The 19824-nt window shown below is 64.8% G+C and overlaps 3 protein-coding genes across 4 annotated transcripts in view; 1 reads left to right on the top strand and 2 right to left on the bottom strand.

Moving 5' to 3' along the window:
• The window catches only part of PPP1R37 (protein phosphatase 1 regulatory subunit 37), a 40629-nt gene extending 36221 nt beyond the window's left edge, over positions 1–4408 (top strand). The window contains exons 8-13 of the mRNA XM_031033758.2: positions 1173–1285; positions 1875–2016; positions 2105–2271; positions 2402–3152; positions 3500–3590; positions 3687–4408. Of these exons, the coding sequence (XP_030889618.2) occupies positions 1173–1285; positions 1875–2016; positions 2105–2271; positions 2402–3152; positions 3500–3582 (1256 nt within the window). The 3' untranslated portion in view covers positions 3583–3590; positions 3687–4408. The remainder of the gene's footprint in view (positions 1–1172; positions 1286–1874; positions 2017–2104; positions 2272–2401; positions 3153–3499; positions 3591–3686) is intronic.
• Positions 4409–6567: 2159 nt separating this feature from the next.
• NKPD1 (NTPase KAP family P-loop domain containing 1) lies at positions 6568–17419 on the bottom strand. 2 transcript variants are annotated; one of them, XM_081807092.1, is made up of 4 exons: positions 14146–17419; positions 12821–13261; positions 10437–10568; positions 6568–8935 (listed from the first exon to the last, which is right to left on the bottom strand). In XM_081807092.1, exons 1-4 carry the CDS (start codon positions 14243–14245, stop codon positions 7140–7142), a joined length of 2469 nt encoding a protein of 822 aa, XP_081663218.1. In that variant the 5' UTR covers positions 14246–17419; the 3' UTR covers positions 6568–7139. The 2 variants fall into 2 exon arrangements, with proteins under 2 accessions (XP_081663218.1, XP_081663217.1); XM_081807091.1 differs by lacking the exon at positions 12821–13261.
• Positions 17420–17479: 60 nt separating this feature from the next.
• LOC102731176 (trafficking protein particle complex subunit 6A) lies at positions 17480–19818 on the bottom strand. The gene is made up of 4 exons (XM_081807093.1): positions 19699–19818; positions 18910–18993; positions 18623–18716; positions 17480–17810 (listed from the first exon to the last, which is right to left on the bottom strand). Exons 1-4 carry the CDS (start codon positions 19723–19725, stop codon positions 17779–17781), a joined length of 237 nt encoding a protein of 78 aa, XP_081663219.1. The 5' UTR covers positions 19726–19818; the 3' UTR covers positions 17480–17778.
• Between the last annotated feature and the right edge of the window lie 6 nt (positions 19819–19824).

Below are 19824 nucleotides of genomic sequence, written 5' to 3' on the forward strand. Positions count from 1 at the left end.
CACCCACTGTGTGCCTAGCCAGGTGCCCCATGGTGCTGGAGACACGGGGGTGGCCAGGACAATCCCAGTCCTGCCCTCATGGGGCTCACAGTCCAGTAGGGAAGACAGACCATCCCAGGCAGTGACAGCTCAGACTGGGCAGGGCTGGGCTGTGGGAACCCAGGGAGGGTGTCCTAGAGGAGGGGGCAGCTCAGCAAAGACCTGCAGGATGAAGTGAGGTATTGAAGAGATAATTAAAATAATTATCCTCTGAAAAAAGTGGCCTAAAGGAAACAAGGTTGTTGGGACAGAGGGTCAGTCAGAGGCCGTTTAAGATGGTGCAGGGAGGTGACCTCTGGGCAGCAATGTGGAGGGCAAGAATGGAGCCAGCCCTTTTAAAAGCCTGGGAAGGGGCGCCTGGATGGCATAGTTGGTGAAGCGTCCGACTCTTGGTTTTGGCTCAGGTTCCCCATGTCAGGCTCCGTGCTCAGCGCAGAGTCCGCTTAAGATTCTCTTTTCTTCTCCCCCGCTCCACCCTGCTTTCTTTCTCTCTCAAATAAATCTTAAAAAAAAAAAAGCCTGGAAAAAGAATCCAGGCAGAGTGAATAGAAGGCCCTGAGGTAGGAAAGAGCCTAGATGTTGAATATTTGCGGGGAAAAGCCACGGTGGGCTAGAGGGTAAATGGGAAGGGAGAGGAAGTAGCTAGTGGTAGGAACTCTGTGTCACTGTTGAGCAGGGTCTCCGGGCCTCAGTGTGAGGAGAGCGCTGGGGGGACAGCATAGGGCATGCAGGCCAGTTCCTTCGCCCAGGGTGGCCGGGCCCAGACACCACATTTACTGAGCACCTAGCACGTGCCAGGCCGGTTGAGACAGAGATCTCTGCCCTCGGGAGAGACACCGCCATGATAAATTAATAGAGTATGCGGTGTGTCAGATGGTGAGATGTGCTCTGGAGAAAACTGAAGCAGACAGAGGGATGTTCCGGCCCGGGCACCAGGGAGCCATGGGTGCTGGGCCGAGGCAGGAGGTGGCCGGGCTAGAGTCGGGGGGCGGGGGGGGCCGGGCAGGCAGGTTGACGGGAGGGCAAAGCCCCGGGAGGTTCTGCGCTCTCCTGGGGTAACAGTGGCTCCCCACCGGTGTCCCCTGGAGAAGCGCTTGGACCACAGCGGGGACTTGCCCATGGGTCCCCTCCAGGTCTGGCCTACATCTGCGAGGGCCTCAAGGAGCAGAAGAAGGGGTTGGAGACCCTGGTGCTGTGGAACAACCAGCTGACACACACGGGCATGGCCTTCCTGGGCATGACGCTGGTGAGTCGGGCCGGGAGCGGGGAGGGGCGCCACGGCTCCAGTACGGCCTCCCAGCCTCGTGCTCTGCCCCCCGTCGTGCTCACCCTGCCCCTCAGGGACCCTTTGCAGGAGCCCTTTCAGCGCGGGTTGCTCTCCCTCAGCTTCCGCAGCCCCTCTGTCCTAAGGAAAGTAGCCTTTCTCAGTTGCTCTTGTCTTCTTGCATCCGGCGCGGTAGCCTAGTACCATGTTGCGCACGAGGTGAAAATGCTCTGCATAGAAAGTTAATATTTTCTGGAAGTCTTCAGTGCGTTTTAAATCTTTTTACATAAATACATGGTATTTAAAGCAAGCCCACAGGCCACAAAGACTCACGTCCAAGTTAAGAATGACCAGCGGCCAGGTGTATGCGCTGAGCCCTCGGGATGCTTGCCTGGGCTGGGGAGTGGACAGGGCAGCTGGCTGGCACCGGGGCGGCTTCCGAGTCCACGAAGCATCTGGCCTTAAGCAGGACTGTCTGGGCGGTGCTGCCGAAGAGGGAGCGCTCGGGTTTGCCTTTTTCCTGATTGGCCTTCTGGGCCTTTCCTCACTCTCAACGTGCCGCTCCCTTTAGCCGCACACACACAGCCTGGAGACACTGAACCTGGGCCACAACCCCATCGGGAACGAGGGCGTGCGGAACCTCAAGAACGGCCTCATCAGCAACCGCAGCGTGCTGCGCCTTGGCCTCACCTCCACCAAGCTCACGTGCGAGGGTAGGGCACGGGGCTGGGCCGAGGGGGCGGTGCAGGTGGGCTTGGCGGGCGGCTAGCCCATGGCCAGCCCCTGCGGTCCCCCTCCCAGGCGCGGTGGCGGTGGCGGAGTTCATCGCCGAGAGCCCCCGCCTCCTGAGACTGGACCTTCGGGAGAACGAGATCAAGACAGGCGGGCTCATGGCACTGTCCTTGGCCCTCAAGGTGAACCACTCACTGCTGCGCCTCGACCTCGACCGTGAGCCCAAGAAGGAGGCGGTGAGCTGAGTGGGCTCTTCCCTGAGGCCTCCGGCGGCGGGAGGGTGGTGCAGGTTGGCCCAGGGCGACTGCCGGGTCCGCCGAGGACACCGGCCGTGCAGAGCCCTAGCCAGGCCCGCTCCGCTTGCAGGTGAAGAGCTTCATCGAGACGCAAAAGGCGCTGCTCGCAGAGATCCAGAATGGCTGCAAGCAGAACTTCATGTTGGCGCGCGAGCAGGACGAGAAGGAGCAGCGGCTGCAGCTCTCCGCCTCCATGCCCGAGATCACCGTGACCGAGCCGCAGCCCAGCCAGGAGCCCGGGGGCCAGGAGCCCGGGGACGAGCCCGCCACCAGGGCCCAGCAGAATGGGGCCCCCGGCCCCAGCGCCCGGCCGCACTCAGACTCAGACTCGGACTCCGAGGAGGAGGGTGGGGAGGAGGAGGATGGGGAGAGGGCCGAGGCCCCCTGCCCCGCCCTGGTGCCCCCCTCGGACTCCCTGGGCCCTGGGGACAGGAGCTCCCCAGGCAGCCCCGCCTCCCCCACTGAGCAGCGTATTTCTGTGTCCAGCCCCGGCCGGGGCCACAAAGTGTTTGTGGTGACTCGGGTTGAGAGTCCGCCCGAGAGGGCAGAGCCCCCGGCGCCCCCCGCCCCTCCTTCCCCACCTTCCCCACCTTCCCCCCTTCCTCCTGCTTTATCCTCCCCGCCCACCTCACCTGCCCTGCCACCAGCTGAGGCCATCGGTACTCCGGACCCAGGGGTGTTGGAGCCTCAGTCACAGCTGGAGCCACCTCAGCCAGGGCCACCGCTGCCCAATGGCCTGAAGCCCGAGTTCGCCCTCGCACTGCCTCCAGAGCCTCCCCCGGGGCCTGAGGCCAAGGCGGGCAGCTGTGGCCTGGAACACGGTGAGTGGGGCTCCGGGGCAGGGTGACAGCGGGCCCTGGGTGCTGCTGTGAGCCCGGGTAAGCACCTGCCCCTCGATGGGCTTCAGTGTTTCCTTTAAAATGGCCTGTGAAGGGGGTAGGAACGAGGACTTGGTCCTCAGCCCCCACCTTGTTTCCCTTGGATCCCTGGGAGCTCTCCCTGGGATGGAGCAGGCGAGATGTGCTGACTGGAATCCGATGGTCTCAGTGGTACCCGGGCCCTGTGCTGCTCTAAGGGCCAGACTTGGGCAGGGCTGGTGGGGATGGCCTGGGGTCCCCCCATCCCCGCCTGCCTGACTGGAGGTTGCTTGCCCCTTCTCCCCTTGCAGAACTGAGCTGCTCCAAGAATGAGAAGGAGCTCGAGGAGCTGCTTCTGGAAGCCAGTCAGGAATCTGGGCAGGAGACACTGTGACACTTTAGGTGAGGCAGGGGCCGGGGTCAGAGGGCAGGGGTTCTGGGGTCCGGCAGTAGCGCCCCTGGCTCTGACAGGCCCTCCCCCAATCTCTTCTCCCCAAGTTCCTTTTTTCCGGTCAGTCTTCGATGAGCTGAGGCCAGAGCCATGAGAATCTGCTCACCCTCACCCCCAGCCTTCCTGAGGCCTGGGCCACCAGGGGTGTGGGGGGCCTTTCTGGGGACCCCTGCCCCCCACAGCAACACTACACAGAGCGCAGGAGCCGCAGGGACTGCCCTCCCCGCCCTGACTTAAGCACTATTTTTGTGTCCAGCACTCGAAGGCTCTGGGTTGGGGGGATGGGAGAGGAGTTCTCCAAGGACATCAGCCACGAGGCTGGACGCCTTTTCCAGACGGCCTGTTGGGCCAGGCTTGCCCTGTGGAGGGCAGCAGTCCTGGGTGGTGGTGGGATGGCCCCCCGGTCGCCCCCGGGTGCAGGGCCAGGCAGGAGGCATGATGAGGGAGGGGCGGTGAGTGGTGGTGGAGGACATTGGTAGAGCAACCCCAGGCAGAGTGAGGGCCAGGGCCGGGGGGGGCGGGGGGCTGGGAGCAGAGGATCAGAGCTTTCTTAATTTCTTAAGTGCAATAAATCTATCAGGGAGCTGGGGTGAGGAGCAGCCGGGCTTCTAGAGACCCTGCTGTCCAGGCCCCTTGAGGCTGCGCTCTGAGAGGCACTACAACCCGGGGGGCGGCGTGGGTGTGGGGTACGGGTGGGCGGGGGAGGGGCTACTCCTGTCGGTGCAACTCTGCTCACACCTTTTCTAATAAACCAGAGCTGGGTTCACCACACTCGCCTGCCCTCTGCTTGTGCCGATCGGGGGCGCCCCCTGCGGGAGCTGTGGCCACAGGGAGCAGGGAGGGCAGGGCCCAGCAGGGGCCAGGGACGTCTGGGGGGCTGGTGCCAGGGGTGCAGGGACGTCTGTGGGGCTGGTGCCAGGGGTGCCCCAGAGGAAAGCGGGCAGGCCGGGGAGGCAAAAGCCACATTTCCCACAACACTCCCTGCCCCCCCCTTTTTTTTTTGCCGTGTCCACCCTCCTGTACCTCCCTTACTGTCCAGTTCACAGTCCCGTTTCTCCAGAGGGAAACAACCCCCAAAATATCTTCCAGCTTCAGGCCTAGGCTCCCAGGGTGTGATGGAGATGAACCACCCATGGCACAGGGGGAATAGGCCCCAGCTTTTGCCCCCAGCGGCCCCAGACACTCCGCGTTTCCGAGGGTACATGGCCCTACAGACACATTTTCAGACTTCGGGCCTGGGAACCAGGAGAGTACATTTCTGTGCTAAGCCACCCAGCTTGTGGGACTTGGTCCTAGCAGCCCCAGGGGACCCCCAGGCACCAACTGTGTGGTGCTCCTGATTTTCCAGCTGGATCCTGGATCAGTCCGGGATCGCAAGGGGGGGATCCCTTCGGCCAAGTATTTTCTCCTCGTTGCCTTCAGCCACCCAGACATTCCTGGAGCTTGTTGTGAAGACACACTGAATCCATTTTATTACTGGGCTAGACGCTGTGCCCAGTCGTAAAGATCTCAGTGCCACATGGGAGATGTTATTTCCACGCTTGTGGATGGTTAGGTAGCGGGCAGCTGTTCTCCCCGAAGTGACAGGCGGGCCCAGGCCTCGCCCTTGTGGCTCTGCCGCTCCTTAGGGCCTCAGGAGCCCCTGCATCTGGTGGGCAGACGGGCGGGGGGGACTGGACAAGGCAGACCTGCTTCACCGAAGATGGGAACGGGATGTGCATCGCTGATGCTCCCTTCCTGTTGGCGAGAACCAGCCCCGTGGCCTCCCCGAGGTGCGAGTCGCCAGCAGGAAAGCTCCACGGACCCCGCAGAGGAGACCGTGAGTGCTAGGGAACAGTGAGCCTTCCCGGCTACACCAGCCACTCCAGGACATCCCAACTCTAGCTCTGTCGGACTCAGACTTTGTCAGAGTCTAAGAGACACGGTGGCCACAGTGACCACCGCGTGGCTCCACTGAACAGGGAGCTGTAGCTCCTTCCTGGGGCCTGGGGTCCACAGGCCTGCTCCCAGCCCGTCGGCAGGTTAGTTCGCGCCTACTCCTGCTGCTAACGTGTGTCAGCCCGGACCGGGGGTGGTGAGAAATGGAAGCCTGAGCCAGGTTGGCTGAAGGGAGGCCAAAGGGAAGGGACGTATCGGCCCCAGTCCCACACCTGCAGACACCGACCTCTCACGGTCCCCGTGTGTCTCTGGGGGGCGTCGTTCTTGGGCAGGCTCCCTGCTGCCATTGGGAGAACCTCGCCCGGCAGGTGTAGGTTTGTCCCACCGGCTTAGCCACGCAGCTAAGCTGGCTGCCCCAGCGGAAGTCACAGGCCGGCTCTCTGCCCTGGGTCCACCTGGAGGCCATCATTGGCCAGTGGAGGTGGGATGCTGTGCCCAGCCTCGGAGTAAGGATTGTGAGGTCAGTACCTCCACCAGGCCCCAGGGCCTGAGCATGGGTGACTTCACAGAGCTCTTGGCTCCCTCTGGGTCTGTCCCCTCAGAAGTCACGCCCTTGAGCTCTCGTCACGCCTATCTATCAGGGAGCGTAGGTTAAGTGTCGGTCCTGTCTCCCAACTGGACTGGACCAGGCACACCACGGGCCTGAGTGTGTGGCTCCTTGACCAGTGAGAACTCCGAAGGTGCCCAGAGGGGTGACACTGGCATCCTAGGTCCGCGTCACACGGGTGGGAGGGGAAAGTGGTTAAGAACCCTCCCCCCCCACCCCCCGCCACTCTGGCCTGGCACAGGCTCCGATTCTGTATGTCCCATGGGTACCCCATCTCTGCTCAGCTCCCCAGTCCTCATCATCGGGTGGACAGTTACTTGTTCAGGGGAGGCCGTGCTGCCTGCCCCAGCTGGCCAGAGTGCCAGCGAGCCCTCATTCATTCATTACACCAGGGCAGAGCCACCCCTTGAGTGGAGCAACCTGCTGAAGTCAATGGGACACCGCCCTCGGAAATGCCAGCTCCGTGCCTGCGCAGGGGCCAGCAGGGCGTGTGGACAAGGACCTGGATCCCCTGAGGCCTAGGCGCTCTCCGTTGCCTGAGTCAACCCGGCACATCCGTCCTCCCCTGCCTCAGTGGCCTCACCCACCGCCCCCGCAACCACTCCTGCACCAGGGATGCCAGCAGTGAGGCTGCCAGCTGAGGCTGTCTGGCTCCCTGGGGGTGCCAGGGCTTGGCAGGATAGGGCAGGCCTGGTTCCCAGTCCCTGCTGAGCCAGGGAGCCCAGGACCCAAAAACCAACGGGGGCTTTCACATCTCCATTTATTGAACTTGAACCCGGGGTTCTAACCTGGTCACTGGCTCCGTACCCTGCCACTGCCAACAGCTCTCTGGCTCCCAGGTTCACCTGGGTGGGGGGTGGGGGGGGTGGCCACCACAGGCCTCACTGCAGACCTGCACTGCAGCCTTGGGCCCAGTCGCACCCCTCACCCCCTCGTCCGGGCAGATGGAGCAGCGGTTCCCTCTCCCGCTGCTCCCGGGGTACTCTTTCAAGGCCCACCTAGGCTGTAAGGGTTCTCAGGCCACAGGTCGTGACTCGCCCCTGTGCGCCCAGTCCCGGGGCTGGTGGGCTTCGCCCGCATGCGCCGGGGCGTGCCCAGCGCCCTGACCGGACTGGAAGGCCCCGGGGGCATGGTTGGCTCCGTCGGCGGCGTGGGGGGCGTCGTGGGCTGGGGACTTGGGCGGGCTGGGCGGCTTGAGAGCGCGGACCGCCCGGATGAGGCCCATGCGGCGGCGGATGGAGTGGTCCAGGTTGACGGTGCAGCGCAGCAGGCTCTGCGCCTGGGCCACGGTGAAAGGGAAGTCGGCGCCCAGGAAGCGCTCGAAAAGCTCGGGGTCGCCGTCCAAGTCCAGCACGTTCTGCAACTCCTTGGTCATGGAGTGCAGCTCGGGGCTGTTGTCGCAGAACACGTTCCAGAGGCGCACGCGGGCCTCGGGCGCGCCCCCCGCCTGCTGCCGATCCTCCAGGCACTGCAGCACCCAGCTGAGGCGGCACGGCCACTGGTTGGCCAGCACGACCCAAGCCACGGCCTGGCGCGGCGTGGGGCCCGCGAAGTCCCCGTCCTGCTGCTGCAGCAGGCGCACGGTGATGGGCACGGTGTTGACGATGCGCCGCATGGACACCACGTTGTCGGGCACGTACTCGTAGAGGCAGTCACGCTCGTCGTGCAGGCAGAAGAGCGCCTCCTGGATGCGGCGCGCCGCCTCGGCGTCTATGCGGCTCGGCGCGCGCTCGGCGCCCGCCTGCGTCTCCACCGCCAGCAGCTGCGCGCCCTCGCCGCCGCCGCCCGGCCGCAGCTTGCGCGTCATCTCGCGGTAGAGCAGGTCGTCGCGGCTCTGCACGGCGTCGTGCAGGAACTGCAGCTTGGTGCGGCGGCCCATGATGGGCACGGAGAAGGGCAGCGTGACGGTGCGGTTGAGGAAGAGGTAGCCGTTGTCGGCCGTGCCCTTCATGGAGCCGGCGCTCTCGAGGCACGCGGCCAGGATGCTGGGGTCCACCACCAGGATGAAGATGAAGGGCGCGTGGCTGTCGGACAGCAGCGTGTTGATGGCGTTGAGCACGCCCACCACGCGCTCCGGGTAGCACGTGTCCAGCCCGGTGACCTCGAGCACGACGCGCAGCCGCCGCCGCTGGTAGATCTCCAGGAAGCACAGGAAGTCGGTGAGCAGCTCCACCTCCTTCTTCACCTCGCACATGAAGCCCAGCTGGCTGCCGAACTTCTCGCGCGACACCAGCCGCTCGATCTTCTTGCGCTGGCTCACGAACAGGTGCTTGCCCACCGAGTACACCGCCATGAGCAGCCCCGAGCCCGACAGCGTGGTGGCCGCGCCGCCGAGCCCGCGCAGCAGGCTGCCGCTGGCCCCGTCGTGGCCCTGCGCGCGGGCGCCCACCGACAGGTAGAGCAGGCCCACGCCGAAGCTGAGCGCCGCCAGCAGCGCCAGCAGCGCCAGCCACACACGGCAACGGCAGTGCCACTCGCGCTGGCAGAAGCCCGGCGTCGCGGCCGCCTTGTTGCCCAGCACCGAGTACACGCTGAAGGGCAGCGCGCCGTAGTGGTGGCGGATGCCCTCGCACAGCGTGGTCACCAGGCCGGCCCACAGCTTGTCCGTGCCCGCGTACTGCCAGGCGCTGAAGCGGATGAAGTGGAACTGGACGTTCTTGCGGCGCAGGTGCAGCTCGGTGATGACAGGCTGCAGGAACACCAGGTACCACAGCAGCCGCAGGAAGCCCCAGCCGCGCACGGGCCGCGGCTTCCACTGCACGCGCCGCAGCTCCTCAGCCTCGCGCTGCGCCGCCTCCTGCTGCATGAGCGCTGCGGGGAGGGAAGGGGCGGGGAGGGCGCGCCGGACCCTGAGCGGCGGGCCGGGGGGCCGGGGGCCCGCAGCGGCGCGTGGAGGGGCAGCGGTCTGAGGGCCAGCGGTGGGCAGAAGAAGCAGAGCTCCCAGGGGAGAGAGGACGGGAAGGGACGAGGAAGGAAAGAATGCGTGCCGGGTGCGGAGGAAGCGAAATGCTGGGCAGCGGGGCACAGCCTCGGTCTGATTTTCCTGGCTTAATGCTCCTCCTCCTCCTCCAGGTCTCAGCTCGGCTGTCTCCTCCTCCAGGAAGCCCTCCCTCCCTGATCCCCAGGCTGGGTCAGGTGCCTCCTGGGCTCCCACACCCCAACCCTACCCACTGTTGGGTCATCACTCTCTGGGGCCAGGTCCGGCTGCCTCTCTGGCCTGTGAGGGCACGAAGGGCAGGGCTCTGGTCGTCTTGGTCATCCTGTGTCCCCTGGGCACCAAGGAAGGGCTGGGGGAATGTCTGAAGGATGGATCATGAGAGGTTGGGGGCAGGGTCCATCTGCTATTGAGGTCAGTGAATGAATGAGTGGGAATGTGCCAGAGTCACCTAGCACGGAGGAGCTCCCGAATGCTCTTTCCTTTTTCTTTATAACCGCATGTTTTCTCCTCCTGGGACCCTGTTTATCGCTCTGTGACAACATAGGGGGCAGATGCAGTCTTGTTTAGTAGGTGCTCACCAGGGCTGGGCTCACGGAGGTGAGCCGCCTCCAGCCCCTCTGGCCACAGTCGGGGCTGGGGTCTGAGCAGGGCTAAAACCAGGTCCGAGCTGCTGTGGATCCTGGCTGCGTTTCGGCCCACGTGATCGGTTAACCTCTATCTGTGAGGGCTCTTGTGGGCGCCAGGCCCTGGGTCTGTGCTGAGAAGAGATGGGTCTGGGGGGCACAGGAGGGACTCAACAGGAGCCAGTGAGGAACCTGAGCTTTCTCCCTAGAGTGCTGGGAGCCACAGAAGGCTTTTTGAACAGGGGAAGGACAGGGCTAGATCTGTATCTTTTCTTTTTTTTTTTTTAAGATGTATTTATTTGAGAGAGAAATCAGGGGGAGGAGCAGAGGGAGAGAGAGAATCCCAAGCAGACTCCCTGCTGAGCGGGGAGCCCAATGCGGGGCTCCATCCCATGACCCCACGATCATGACCTGAGCTGAAATCAAGAGTCAGACGCTTAACCAACTGAGCCACCCAGGCGCCCCACCAGAGCTGTATCTTCAAAAGATTCCTTGGAGTGGATCTGGCAGGGGAGGGGATGAGACTGTTGGCCAAGAGGCCAGAGAGGGAATGAGCAGGGACCCGGGGACAGAGGCTGTGGGCGTCAGGAGAGACCTGGTTAATACTGACTTACAGGCATCCAGACTGGGGCCCAGCTGGCCTCAGGAGCGAGTGGGGCTTGGGGAAGCCTGAGGCTGGACAGGGACCAGGGGACGGGGGACCAGGGGCTCCGTTCCCCTCACTCCCTCCCCAGCACACACACAGCCTCACCAGTGATCTTGTCCAGCATCATGTGCAGGCGGCAGCCAAAGGGGGCATAGAAACCCACGGTCACAGGGACAGGCACGTGGCAGAGGGTCTTGGCCAGGCAGGTACAGTAGACATCATCTTCTGTCTGGATATCTGGGGGCCCAGGTTGGGGAAGGGGGGCGAAACTGAGTCAGTAAGGCTGGCCAAGCACCACCCTCCTCCCATCTGCCCTCCAGAGAGCCCGCCCTCAGCTCCTCCCTTCCTCGGCATCCCTCTGCCCAACTCCCTGAGGTGACTCATGTCAAACCTGCAGATGGAGGTTTCTGGCACAGTAGGCATGCAACCCCCTTCTCCAGAGTCTAATGTGCCCCTCTGAGCACCCCAGGAGGAGCCGACCCCAGATCCACCAGGTCAAGGCTAGGAGGCTAGACTCTCCACCGACCCCCTGCACAGAGGCCCAAGGGATTTGGGATGACCAGGCCCTAGGTCACCAGGCTCAGCCACCAGCCCGTGGTTGCCCCGGAAAAATCCCGTGGGCCTTTCTTGGGACTCGAGGCCCTCAGATAGCTTAAGACACCTCTTGGCACGCTCTAGAAGTTTTTCGTGTCAGTTTCTGCCTGCTCTGCTAGCCTGGGTCCAGCGCGGAAGGGTTCCGACAATCCCAGGCTCCTCTCAGCTTCCTGTCCATCCCTCACCCTGACCTCTCTCCCTCTCCAGGACCCCATGCCCACAGCCTCTCATCCTGCCCCGAGCCCAGGCAGACGGCCTCTTGGGCCTGGCCGTGCCACCTTTTCTGCATGACCATTGAGAGCCTCCGTCCTTCCCTCCAAAGACGGGTTACAGAGACACCAGGCAGCATGGACGCCAAAGGGTCAGGCCCGGGGCGAGCCCTCGGTCGATGCCATGGTCTGGAATGACTGTTTAGGGAGCAGATTCAAGTTCAAATCCTGGCACCATGCACCAGCATCACAGTGTCCACTCAGCTGAGGGTGACCTGGCCCTCCCCCCCACCACGGGCCCCCACCGAATGCTACTTCTTGGACTGGAGTTGGGGCACCAGAAAGGGAGGGTTCAGCTGTGGGCAGCCCTGGGCCAGCCTCCCGGTGCGTGGTGGGGATAACACACCCACCTTCCCCAGGGGCCTGGCGGGGGGTATGGGGGCTGCAGGATCCCTCCCTCCCGGAGGGTCAGCCCCGGGCCTGGAGGCACAGACCGCAGCAGGAGGACCCCGTAAGGTCAGCCAAGGGGGTGGCCCAGGCAGCTCTGACCCCACTCTGCCTGGTGGCCGGGTGACCTCACCTCGCTGGGCCTCTGGTGGGACATGGGCGGCAGGGCCCCAGAGCCTGCAGGGACGAGGGGCTGCCTGGCCTGGAGCCCGAGTCCCTGCTCAGCGGTTGCTCTGCTTTCAAGGCAGACCCGGAAACCCGCCGTGTGTCCCCGCGCCCCCACCACTAGCACCTCTCGCCCCGACTTCTCACCGCACTCCCATGCCAGCTCCCGTCCCTCGTGGCTCCCGCCTGCCCCAGGGCCCAAGCCCCAGCCCTCAGCACAGCCACGAGGGTCCCCGGGGTATGGCCCTCGTCACGGCCCCGGGAGCAGGCCCACCCTGCTGCCACTTACGGAGCTCAGATATTGCCCTAACGGAGGCTCGCCTCATTGATGACCCTATTTGCAAACCCTGATGCTGCTTCCTTACCTCCTCTGCCTGCCTTGTTTTCCCCCAACGTGGTTATCACTGGGTGACACACTGAAACTCGCCTTATATGGCTTCCTGTACCCACCCCCCATCGCCGGGAGCTCTGTGGGGGCAGCAGTCTCTGCCCTGCTCCCTGCAGCCTCCACCCCCTCCCCGAACAGAGCTGGGCACCCACCGTGCGCATCCAGTACCTAGTCACAGGATGGACGGCTAAAGGAACGAATGAGTGAATGAGTGAAGGGATTCCCTCCCCTTGCCGCACTGTTCTCTCCAGCCCCCAGGCCGCTCCCCTACCACTGCCCCTCTCCCACACCAGAGCTGGCCAGCAAGGTGGTGCCTGTCACCCTCTTGGCCCAGGTTCTCTCTGGCCCCTGGGCTGGGGGTGCGGGGCAGGGAGGGCCGGGAAGAGAGAAAGCAGAGCCAGGCTGTCAGCGGAGAGAGAGAGCCAGGGCCCAGCTCCCCGCCCCCGCCCCCCCCACTAGCCAGGGACGAGGCACCAAGGACAGGCCTGGCCTGGCAGCTGTGGACAGGTGAAGCGACAGGTGAAGCAGAGGTGGCTGCCCGGGGAGGGGGGGCACCCAGGGTCAGGGCTGAGCACCCTCCCAGACGGGGAGCAAAGTGAGCAAGGAGTGAGCGAGGAGCCGAGGGGCCAGAGGCCCGGGGGGAGGAGGCAGCAGGGACAGAGCCCACAGGAAGGCTGGGTGAGCACCGGAGCTGTAGGTGAAGGAGCCGCCGGCTGCTGGGGCAAGCAGGGGGTGGGCGGCCCGGGGCCTGCTGGGCTCCGGGAGGGCGCCGGCTGCGGAGCGCGGGGCGGGGCGGCTGCTGGCCGTGGCAGGTGCGGCGGTGGGTGAGATGCTGGGCTCGGGGGGCGGCTGGGAGGCGCTGGCCAGCTGCCTGGGGGCAGCAGCGGTTGCAGGTGGCCCCTTCCGGGCCCCTGGAACGGAGCAGAGCTGCTGCCGCAGGGGGCTGGGAGGCGGGGGCTGGGGCTGCCGCCGCTGCTGCAAGATGGGGGGCTGGGGGCCCCGGCGGCAGCCGCTGACACCCCCCTGGTGGCTTTGGTAGGCCAGCTGCCAGCACACCTGTGGGGGCAGCCGACAGGGCCCGAGGGCTCGAAGGGCCGCTGGGTCATGGCACCACTGGTGACAGCATCCTGGAAGGAAGGAAGTGGGGGTGACTGGGCCTGGGTCCCTGACCCCTGGGGGGGGCACTGGCAGGAACCAGGTCTAGTCTTCAAGTGGAGACCCCGGAGAAATCCGAGAAAATGAGGAGGGGATGTGGCAGGGGGCAGTCTCCGTGCTCGCCTGTTGGGGGGCGGAGAGGTGCGGAGGCCTGGGCTTAGCCAGGCGAGGGGCTGGAGTGGGGACAATGCCTTGGAGTCCCTGGGGGGGTGTCCCTGGGGTTGGGGGGGGCAGAAAGGAACCCATCAGGAACCGGCCTGGTTGGTCCAGAGGAGGCTGGAGTGATGGGAGGTGACCATGGAGAGGGGACAGGGTGGGGACTGAGAAGGGCGTGGGCCTCGTACCCAGAATCGGGCAAGGCTGGGGGGAAGGGGGCTGCCCTGGGAGGCACAGGCCTCAAGAGGCTGAATTGGCCCGATGGGCGGTAACTGTCCCCACCCCCACCCCCCAGCAGGAGCACCTGTGGTCACCACCACCCTGGAAGCTATCCCCCGACTCATACACACTTGGTGGTGGGGGGAGCTTGCTCTCTCTCCACACTGCTCCCCCCAGGTTGGGGTGAAGTCCTCACAGGCCTGGCGATTTGGGGTGGGGGAATTCTACCCATGCTGGGGGAAGGGGTAGGCTGGGTGGGCCCCCCTGCTGACATCCCCATCCTGGGCTCCCACTCTCGGGCTCCCCGGGGCCTCTGCCCCCCACACCATGACCGCTTTATGTGGAAGCCTCTGTGGGGAGTGCTGGGAGCTCCTCTCCCCTGGGGCCTGACGTTCCCCTTCTGCTCAACAACCATCCACTCAGCAGCCCCCCGACTCACAGACCACGCTCCCTGCCAGGACCCCCCAAACTGAACCCCTACCTTTTTGCCGCCCCAACTCTGGGTCCAAGAAGTAGCGCTCGGTGGGGGTCCGAAGGGGCAGGGCGCCCTCGGCGAAGCGGAGGGTGTAGTGTTTGTGCATCGCGCCGGGGGGCCTGCTCCAAGGGAGGGCGAGGGTGGGCTCAGTGCCCGGCTCCCTTGGGTGCCAGCCAGAAGAGCCCACCCCCTGGATGTGACCTGGGACAGGTGAGAGACCCCGTCCCTGATGTTGGGGTCCCACGTTGCCAGCTGGGGTGGCAGTGCCCTTCAGAGTAAAAGTGAGTGGTCAGGACCGGGGAAGGACAGCTAGACGAGGGAGAATGGAGAATGGTTACCGGGGCGCTAAGGGCTAATTTGGGGTGCGTGAGATTTCCAAAGTTGGTGACCGGGTGTTTGGGAGCCCCTGGGAGTTTCCAAGAGGCTAGGATGATGGGGGTGCTGAGCAGATATGGGCTAGGGAAACACAAGAGCCCGGGGGTGGCTGAGTAAACTTCAGGGAGCACTAGGTATTGGGGGTGCATGCTGTGGGAGGCGCGGGCTGGCGCCGGAGGCGTGGGCTGGCGCTGTGGGAAGGGATGTGTAACCAGCGCGGGGAGAGCTGGGAGCCCCAAGCCACCGCCGCCAAGTGACTGAAATTTCAGGGCTGGTACATCTAGGGCCTGAACAAGGGCGGGAGTGGGGAGGGGAATTCTGGGGGTGCACATTCAATCAGGGTGGTCCAACTGGGGAAGAGGCTCAGCAAACTCAGGGCGAGATGGGGTGCACAGGTGTAAAATGAGAAGAGCCGAAAGCAGAAGTGAGGAAGGATGCTGGGTGTGGGGGGGGCGGGGAGGCAGGCGAAGTGGAGGGGCAGAGAAAAGGGGGTGAGCTGGGGCTCAGAGAGGGTTGGGGCCTGGCGCCTGGCCCCTGCCCACCCGCCCCTCGCCTGGGGTCCTCCATACCTACCTGATGGCAGCCCTTCGGCCCCAGCTCCCTGCCCTGCCGAGCTGCTGTGCCGGCCCCACTGGAGAGAGGCCCCGAGCCCGGGGCCAGCCACCCGACCGGTTTGCCCGCCCTGTCCCCGCCCCTTCCCCGGAGCGCCCGCCCTGCCAGCTCGCTCCCCACTCTGGGGGCTGCCCCCGGGCGTGGTACCCCGGGTAAGGGAGGGAGGTGGCCAGCCACCGTGCCGCCTGGGGCTCCACCTGCCGGGCGCTCCTGGGGGGGTCCACGGGACCGGGGGGTGGGAAGCTGGCGCAGGGATTAAGAGTCCAGAGAGGACAATCCCAGGTTCGGATGCCAGTTCCTCAAGGGCCCAGCTGTGTGACCTCAGGCAAGTGACTTCACCTCTCTGAGCCTTGGCTTCCTCAATGCTGAGTGGACCAGGGACAACCACCGTCCCGCAGTTGTCAGGAGGAGTCCGCTGAGCAGAGCCAGGCACTTAGGAATGACCGCAGCTAACGTGTGCCGGGCACGGACTGACCCATTTACCAGGCTACTCTAGATGCTTCTCATAGAAGGACGACAACATGCAGATGAAGGCTTACCAGGAACCACATACGGTTTATGCACTTCTCCCAGTTAGCCCCTTCCTCACCAGAGCCCGGCAGGGCGGCTGTGGCGCCCACGTTACAGATGAGGAAACTGAGGCCCAGAGAGCTGAAGCTCCTTGCCCCAGGTCACGTGGAAGCAGAGCAGGGCTTCTGGAAGCAGGGGTTTGCAGGGGCTGCAGGCTTGCTGAGGCTCTGCCTCCTGCCTGCTGGATGCTTTGCACATTGTTCTCGGAGAGGTGAGAGCAGGGGCCGGGCTGAGCAAGAGGGGCTTTCAGTTGTGCGGGGGTGGGGGGTGGAGAGGGCTCTGCTCTCCAGGCCCCCGTGTCCCTTCAGCTGCTGGCACGATGGGGCAAAGAGTCACTGCCCAGGGTAGATGGGGGACCTGGTGGGGATGGGGGAGACTACCACCGAACAGTGCCCAGGACAAGGGGGTTCAGGACAAGAGAGAAGGGACCCCATCTGGTCCAGCAGGACACCCCTCTAGGGGTTCTGCCTGGGTGACCAGACCCTGCCCCCTGTAGCCAGAGCCAAGCATCCTTCTGTCCGCTGGGGGCCAGTCCCGTCTCTCCTCCCCAGGTCTTCAAGCTGCTTTTCCTGGGGAGGCTTCCTCCCTGTCCTCCACTAATTGGGGACTCTGCCCACCCCCCAGCCCCGGCAGCAGTCCAGTCAACCTGGGGGGCAGAGCTAGTATGTTTGAGTGGGGGGTGAGTGTGTGGGGGAACCTCCAGGATGCGCTCAGGAGCTTCTTGAGGGCAGGATGGGGCCAACCCTCTGCGCCTCCTGCCCACCTGCGCACACAGTTTAGCTGAATAACCAGTTCATTCAGGGAAACGTCTGCCAGGCTCTGTACTGGGCAAAGGGATCCAGAGGGACTCAAGAAGAAGTGCGTTGGAATATAAGAAAACACCACAGGGCAGGAAGAAGCTGTCTAGGGGTCCTCCCGGGGCTGGGGGCACAGACAGAGGGGGGCACTGGCCAGCAGAAGCCGAGTGGCTGCTGGATGCCCCAGAAGGGGCAGGAGTCTGGGGAGTGGGCGGGGGCGGCCCAGGCGGGGACTGGTGTGTGCAAAGGCCAGAGAATGTGGAGCGCAGCTTTCCGGGCTGGGAGTGGGCAGGCCAAGGCAGGGGCCAGACGGGCTGTCTTCACAGAACTCTGTAGAGGTGGGGTTTTGAGCAAGGAGACCCTGTCTCCTCCCCTTTGGGTCTCACCCCAGCCTCAGTTCACAGCTCTGAGGCGGGGGTCCCCTCGGGTGCTATGAATGTAAAGGGAGGGGAGGTGGTGGCAGGGGGAGGGGGAAGCAGGAGAGCAGGGAGGCCACACAGCCCAGGGGCAGGTCAGCTGGGCTGTTGTTCTGGGTGGGACTTCCATCCGCCAGCTCCCTCAGGTGTGTTTGCGGGCGGGGGGGGGGGTGGAAATGAGGGAGTCTGGCCTGTTTCCCCCTCTCTGTCCATCCTCGGGCCTGGCAGCCCCAGGCCTGCCCCTGCCCATGCTCTGGGTGGCCCCAGTCCTGCTCCCTAGGGAGAGGGCCATTCGGTGCGCCCCACCAGGGGAAGGACAGCCCCAGACTTGTTGAGGCTGCTAGGGATGCCAGTGCCCGGGGCCACCCTCCCCCGCCAGGTGTGCAGGCAGGAGGCCCCAGGGCTCGGGCCATGGGGCTGGAGACGCAAGGGGCCTGCAGGGGGAGGAAATGAGCAGTGGGGAGGCACGCAGGGGGCTCTGCTCTCCCCACCCCCGCAGGACCTGTGACAGAGGCCCCCTCCCCCTCAGCACTCAGGGTGACCCCCCCCACCTTCCACTTTAAATCTGGCTGCACATACAGAACCTTTATTGGGTGTCCGCCATGCAGAGGGAGGAGTCTGATGCAGGGATCCTTTCACACTGGCCCCAACTTGGGCCGCCTCATTCCTAGGACACCCCAACCTCCCTGTGACACCCACTTGGGGATGCCCTAAAGCGGTTGGACCCCTGCACCCCCCCTCTTGTCCATCACCCACAGAGCCCGGGGTCCCCAACAAGAGCCCTCCGGCCACCCCCAAAAGCGGTGCTCCAAGGTCCCTGGGCCTGCGGTGGCCATGAGGCTCAGCGGGGGGTGAGGGCCTGGGGCTCCTCAGGTTTTCTGAATCACCACCTGGAACTTACCTGGAAGAGAAGGGCAGGCTTTAGCTAGAGGTTGGGATCTGAGGGGCGAGGCAGAAAGCACCTGCAGAGCTCAGAGATGCGCCTCCCTGCCCTGCACCAGCAGACTGGGTGGCCTTGGGCTGGTCCGAGGGGATGCTGCTCCCCGCCCACCTGGCCCGCATCCCAGCGCCGTGTGGGTGACTAGGAGCATGAAGGTCAAGCATGCAGGCTGCTAAGGAGGGGCCAACACGGGCTTCTGTGGCATGTGTTGCTCAGGTCCTGCCCACTTGGCCTCAGGTCCCCCTGCCATGAGTAGGCCTGGGGGACCGGCAGAGGGACAAACACCTGGGGGGGGGGGCAGACAGCAGAGGGCAGGCTGGCCCCAGGGAGGCATGAAGCTTCAGCTCGTCTGATGGAGGGCCCTGGGGGTCAGGAGGACACCCCATCAGGCAGGCTGCAATCCACAGGCCCTGGCTGCCCTTTGGGGACCCCCATCGAGCATCAAGCAGGCTGACTTCTATCATGTCCACCCATAATAACGTTCACAACCACTAGACCAGCGCGTGGTCTGTCGGCAGTTCTCCGCTCCGGACGGCACAACCTAGGGAAGCAGGCTGGGGGTGGGGGCGCACCACAGGGCCGGGGCGCGTGAATGGGCTGCCCTAGCCGCGTGGCCTGGGCACGTGACTTAAGCTCTCGGGGCCTCAAATTCCCCATCTGTCAGTGGGGCTCAGCAGCCCGGCCCCGCCTCCCAGAGCCATGGGAGCAGGGATAGGACTCTGGAGCCCCACCACACCTGAGGGATGGGGAGGGCCCCCTCCCCCACGACTCACAGGTGGGCAGGGATGCCACGGAGGCGGTGACCAGGCTCTTGATGCCCAGGATGCAGAGGGCGCCTCGCAGGAGGCCGCAGGTGAAGGCCAGGAACTGGGGACGGGGGCGGGGCGGGGCACACGTCACCCAGGGAAGCAGGGAGGCCCACACCCAGGCCCAGGGCTCCACACACAGTGGGGGCAACTCCTCCCCTGGGTCCTGGGCCAGCCCCTCAGCTTGAGGGGAGGCCACCTTGGGGTGGGGGCTGAGGAAATAGGGGGAGGTCAAGTCCAAGCACCTTCCCTACCTTGGGTGCTTCCTCCAGATACTGCAGGCCCGAGGCCATCCGGATGAGGAGAGGGAAGCTGTTGTCCTGCAGGACGTAGGTCCCCTGGGGACAGAGAAGAGCCCAGTAGGGGCTGGGGGGGCACCTGTGCATTGGTAGTGGGGGACGGAAGACCAGGACCTAGCGCCCCTTGCCCCATTGGGCTGCAGTCTGGAAGGACCCGGGCCTCAGAACCCCTGTCGTCATGGGCCCCATCCTTCAGAGCTCCAGAAGGGCCCAGGGGCTTCCCAAGCTGGGCCGAGGATCCACCCACGGGGTGTGCTGGTCCTAACCCCTCTAGCGGCCTGGCTCCCGAAGTAAACAGCCGCATAGGCCCTTCCTCCCGGGGCTGTGGTGAGAAGCTGCAGGCCGGGCCGGGCAAAGCATGGGCACCTAGTGGGGACTCTGCTGTCACGCCAAGGAGAGGTGCTGCCGACCATGGGACAGCCTACTGCTCACCCTGGGGCCCCATCTTGGGAAGCTTGTGGACATTCTGGAAATAGCTGTAACCACCCCACCCCCACCCCCGCCCTGCCCATTGCGGCCTCCTGGCTCCCTTCAGAGGATTGGGCAGAGGCCCAGAGAGGGGCTGTGTTGCCAGTCGGGGAACCTGGCTCTTGCCGTCGAGCTTAGGGCCGCCCCCCACTCCCCCCCGGCCAGCGGTGGCCGGGCCGCTGCACCCTCCCACCCGAGGGGCTCTCCTCCTGCGTCCTCTTGGCTTCGGTGTCCACCTGGAGTCGGGAAGCTGGGCCCCAGGCACGCACAACACACCTGGTGATTGGTGCGGAGGCTGTCCATCTGCTTCTGGAACACGGCCACCCACAGGTCTTTGCACAGGAACTTGAGGATGTCCAGCTCCTCTCTGAAGGCCAGTGTCTCCTGGGGCAGCCTGGGGGG

The sequence above is a fragment of the Leptonychotes weddellii genome, chromosome 16 (genome assembly GCF_054177405.1).
Source record: "Leptonychotes weddellii isolate Sample4059 chromosome 16, ASM5417740v2, whole genome shotgun sequence".
NCBI classification, from domain to species: domain Eukaryota; kingdom Metazoa; phylum Chordata; class Mammalia; order Carnivora; family Phocidae; genus Leptonychotes; species Leptonychotes weddellii.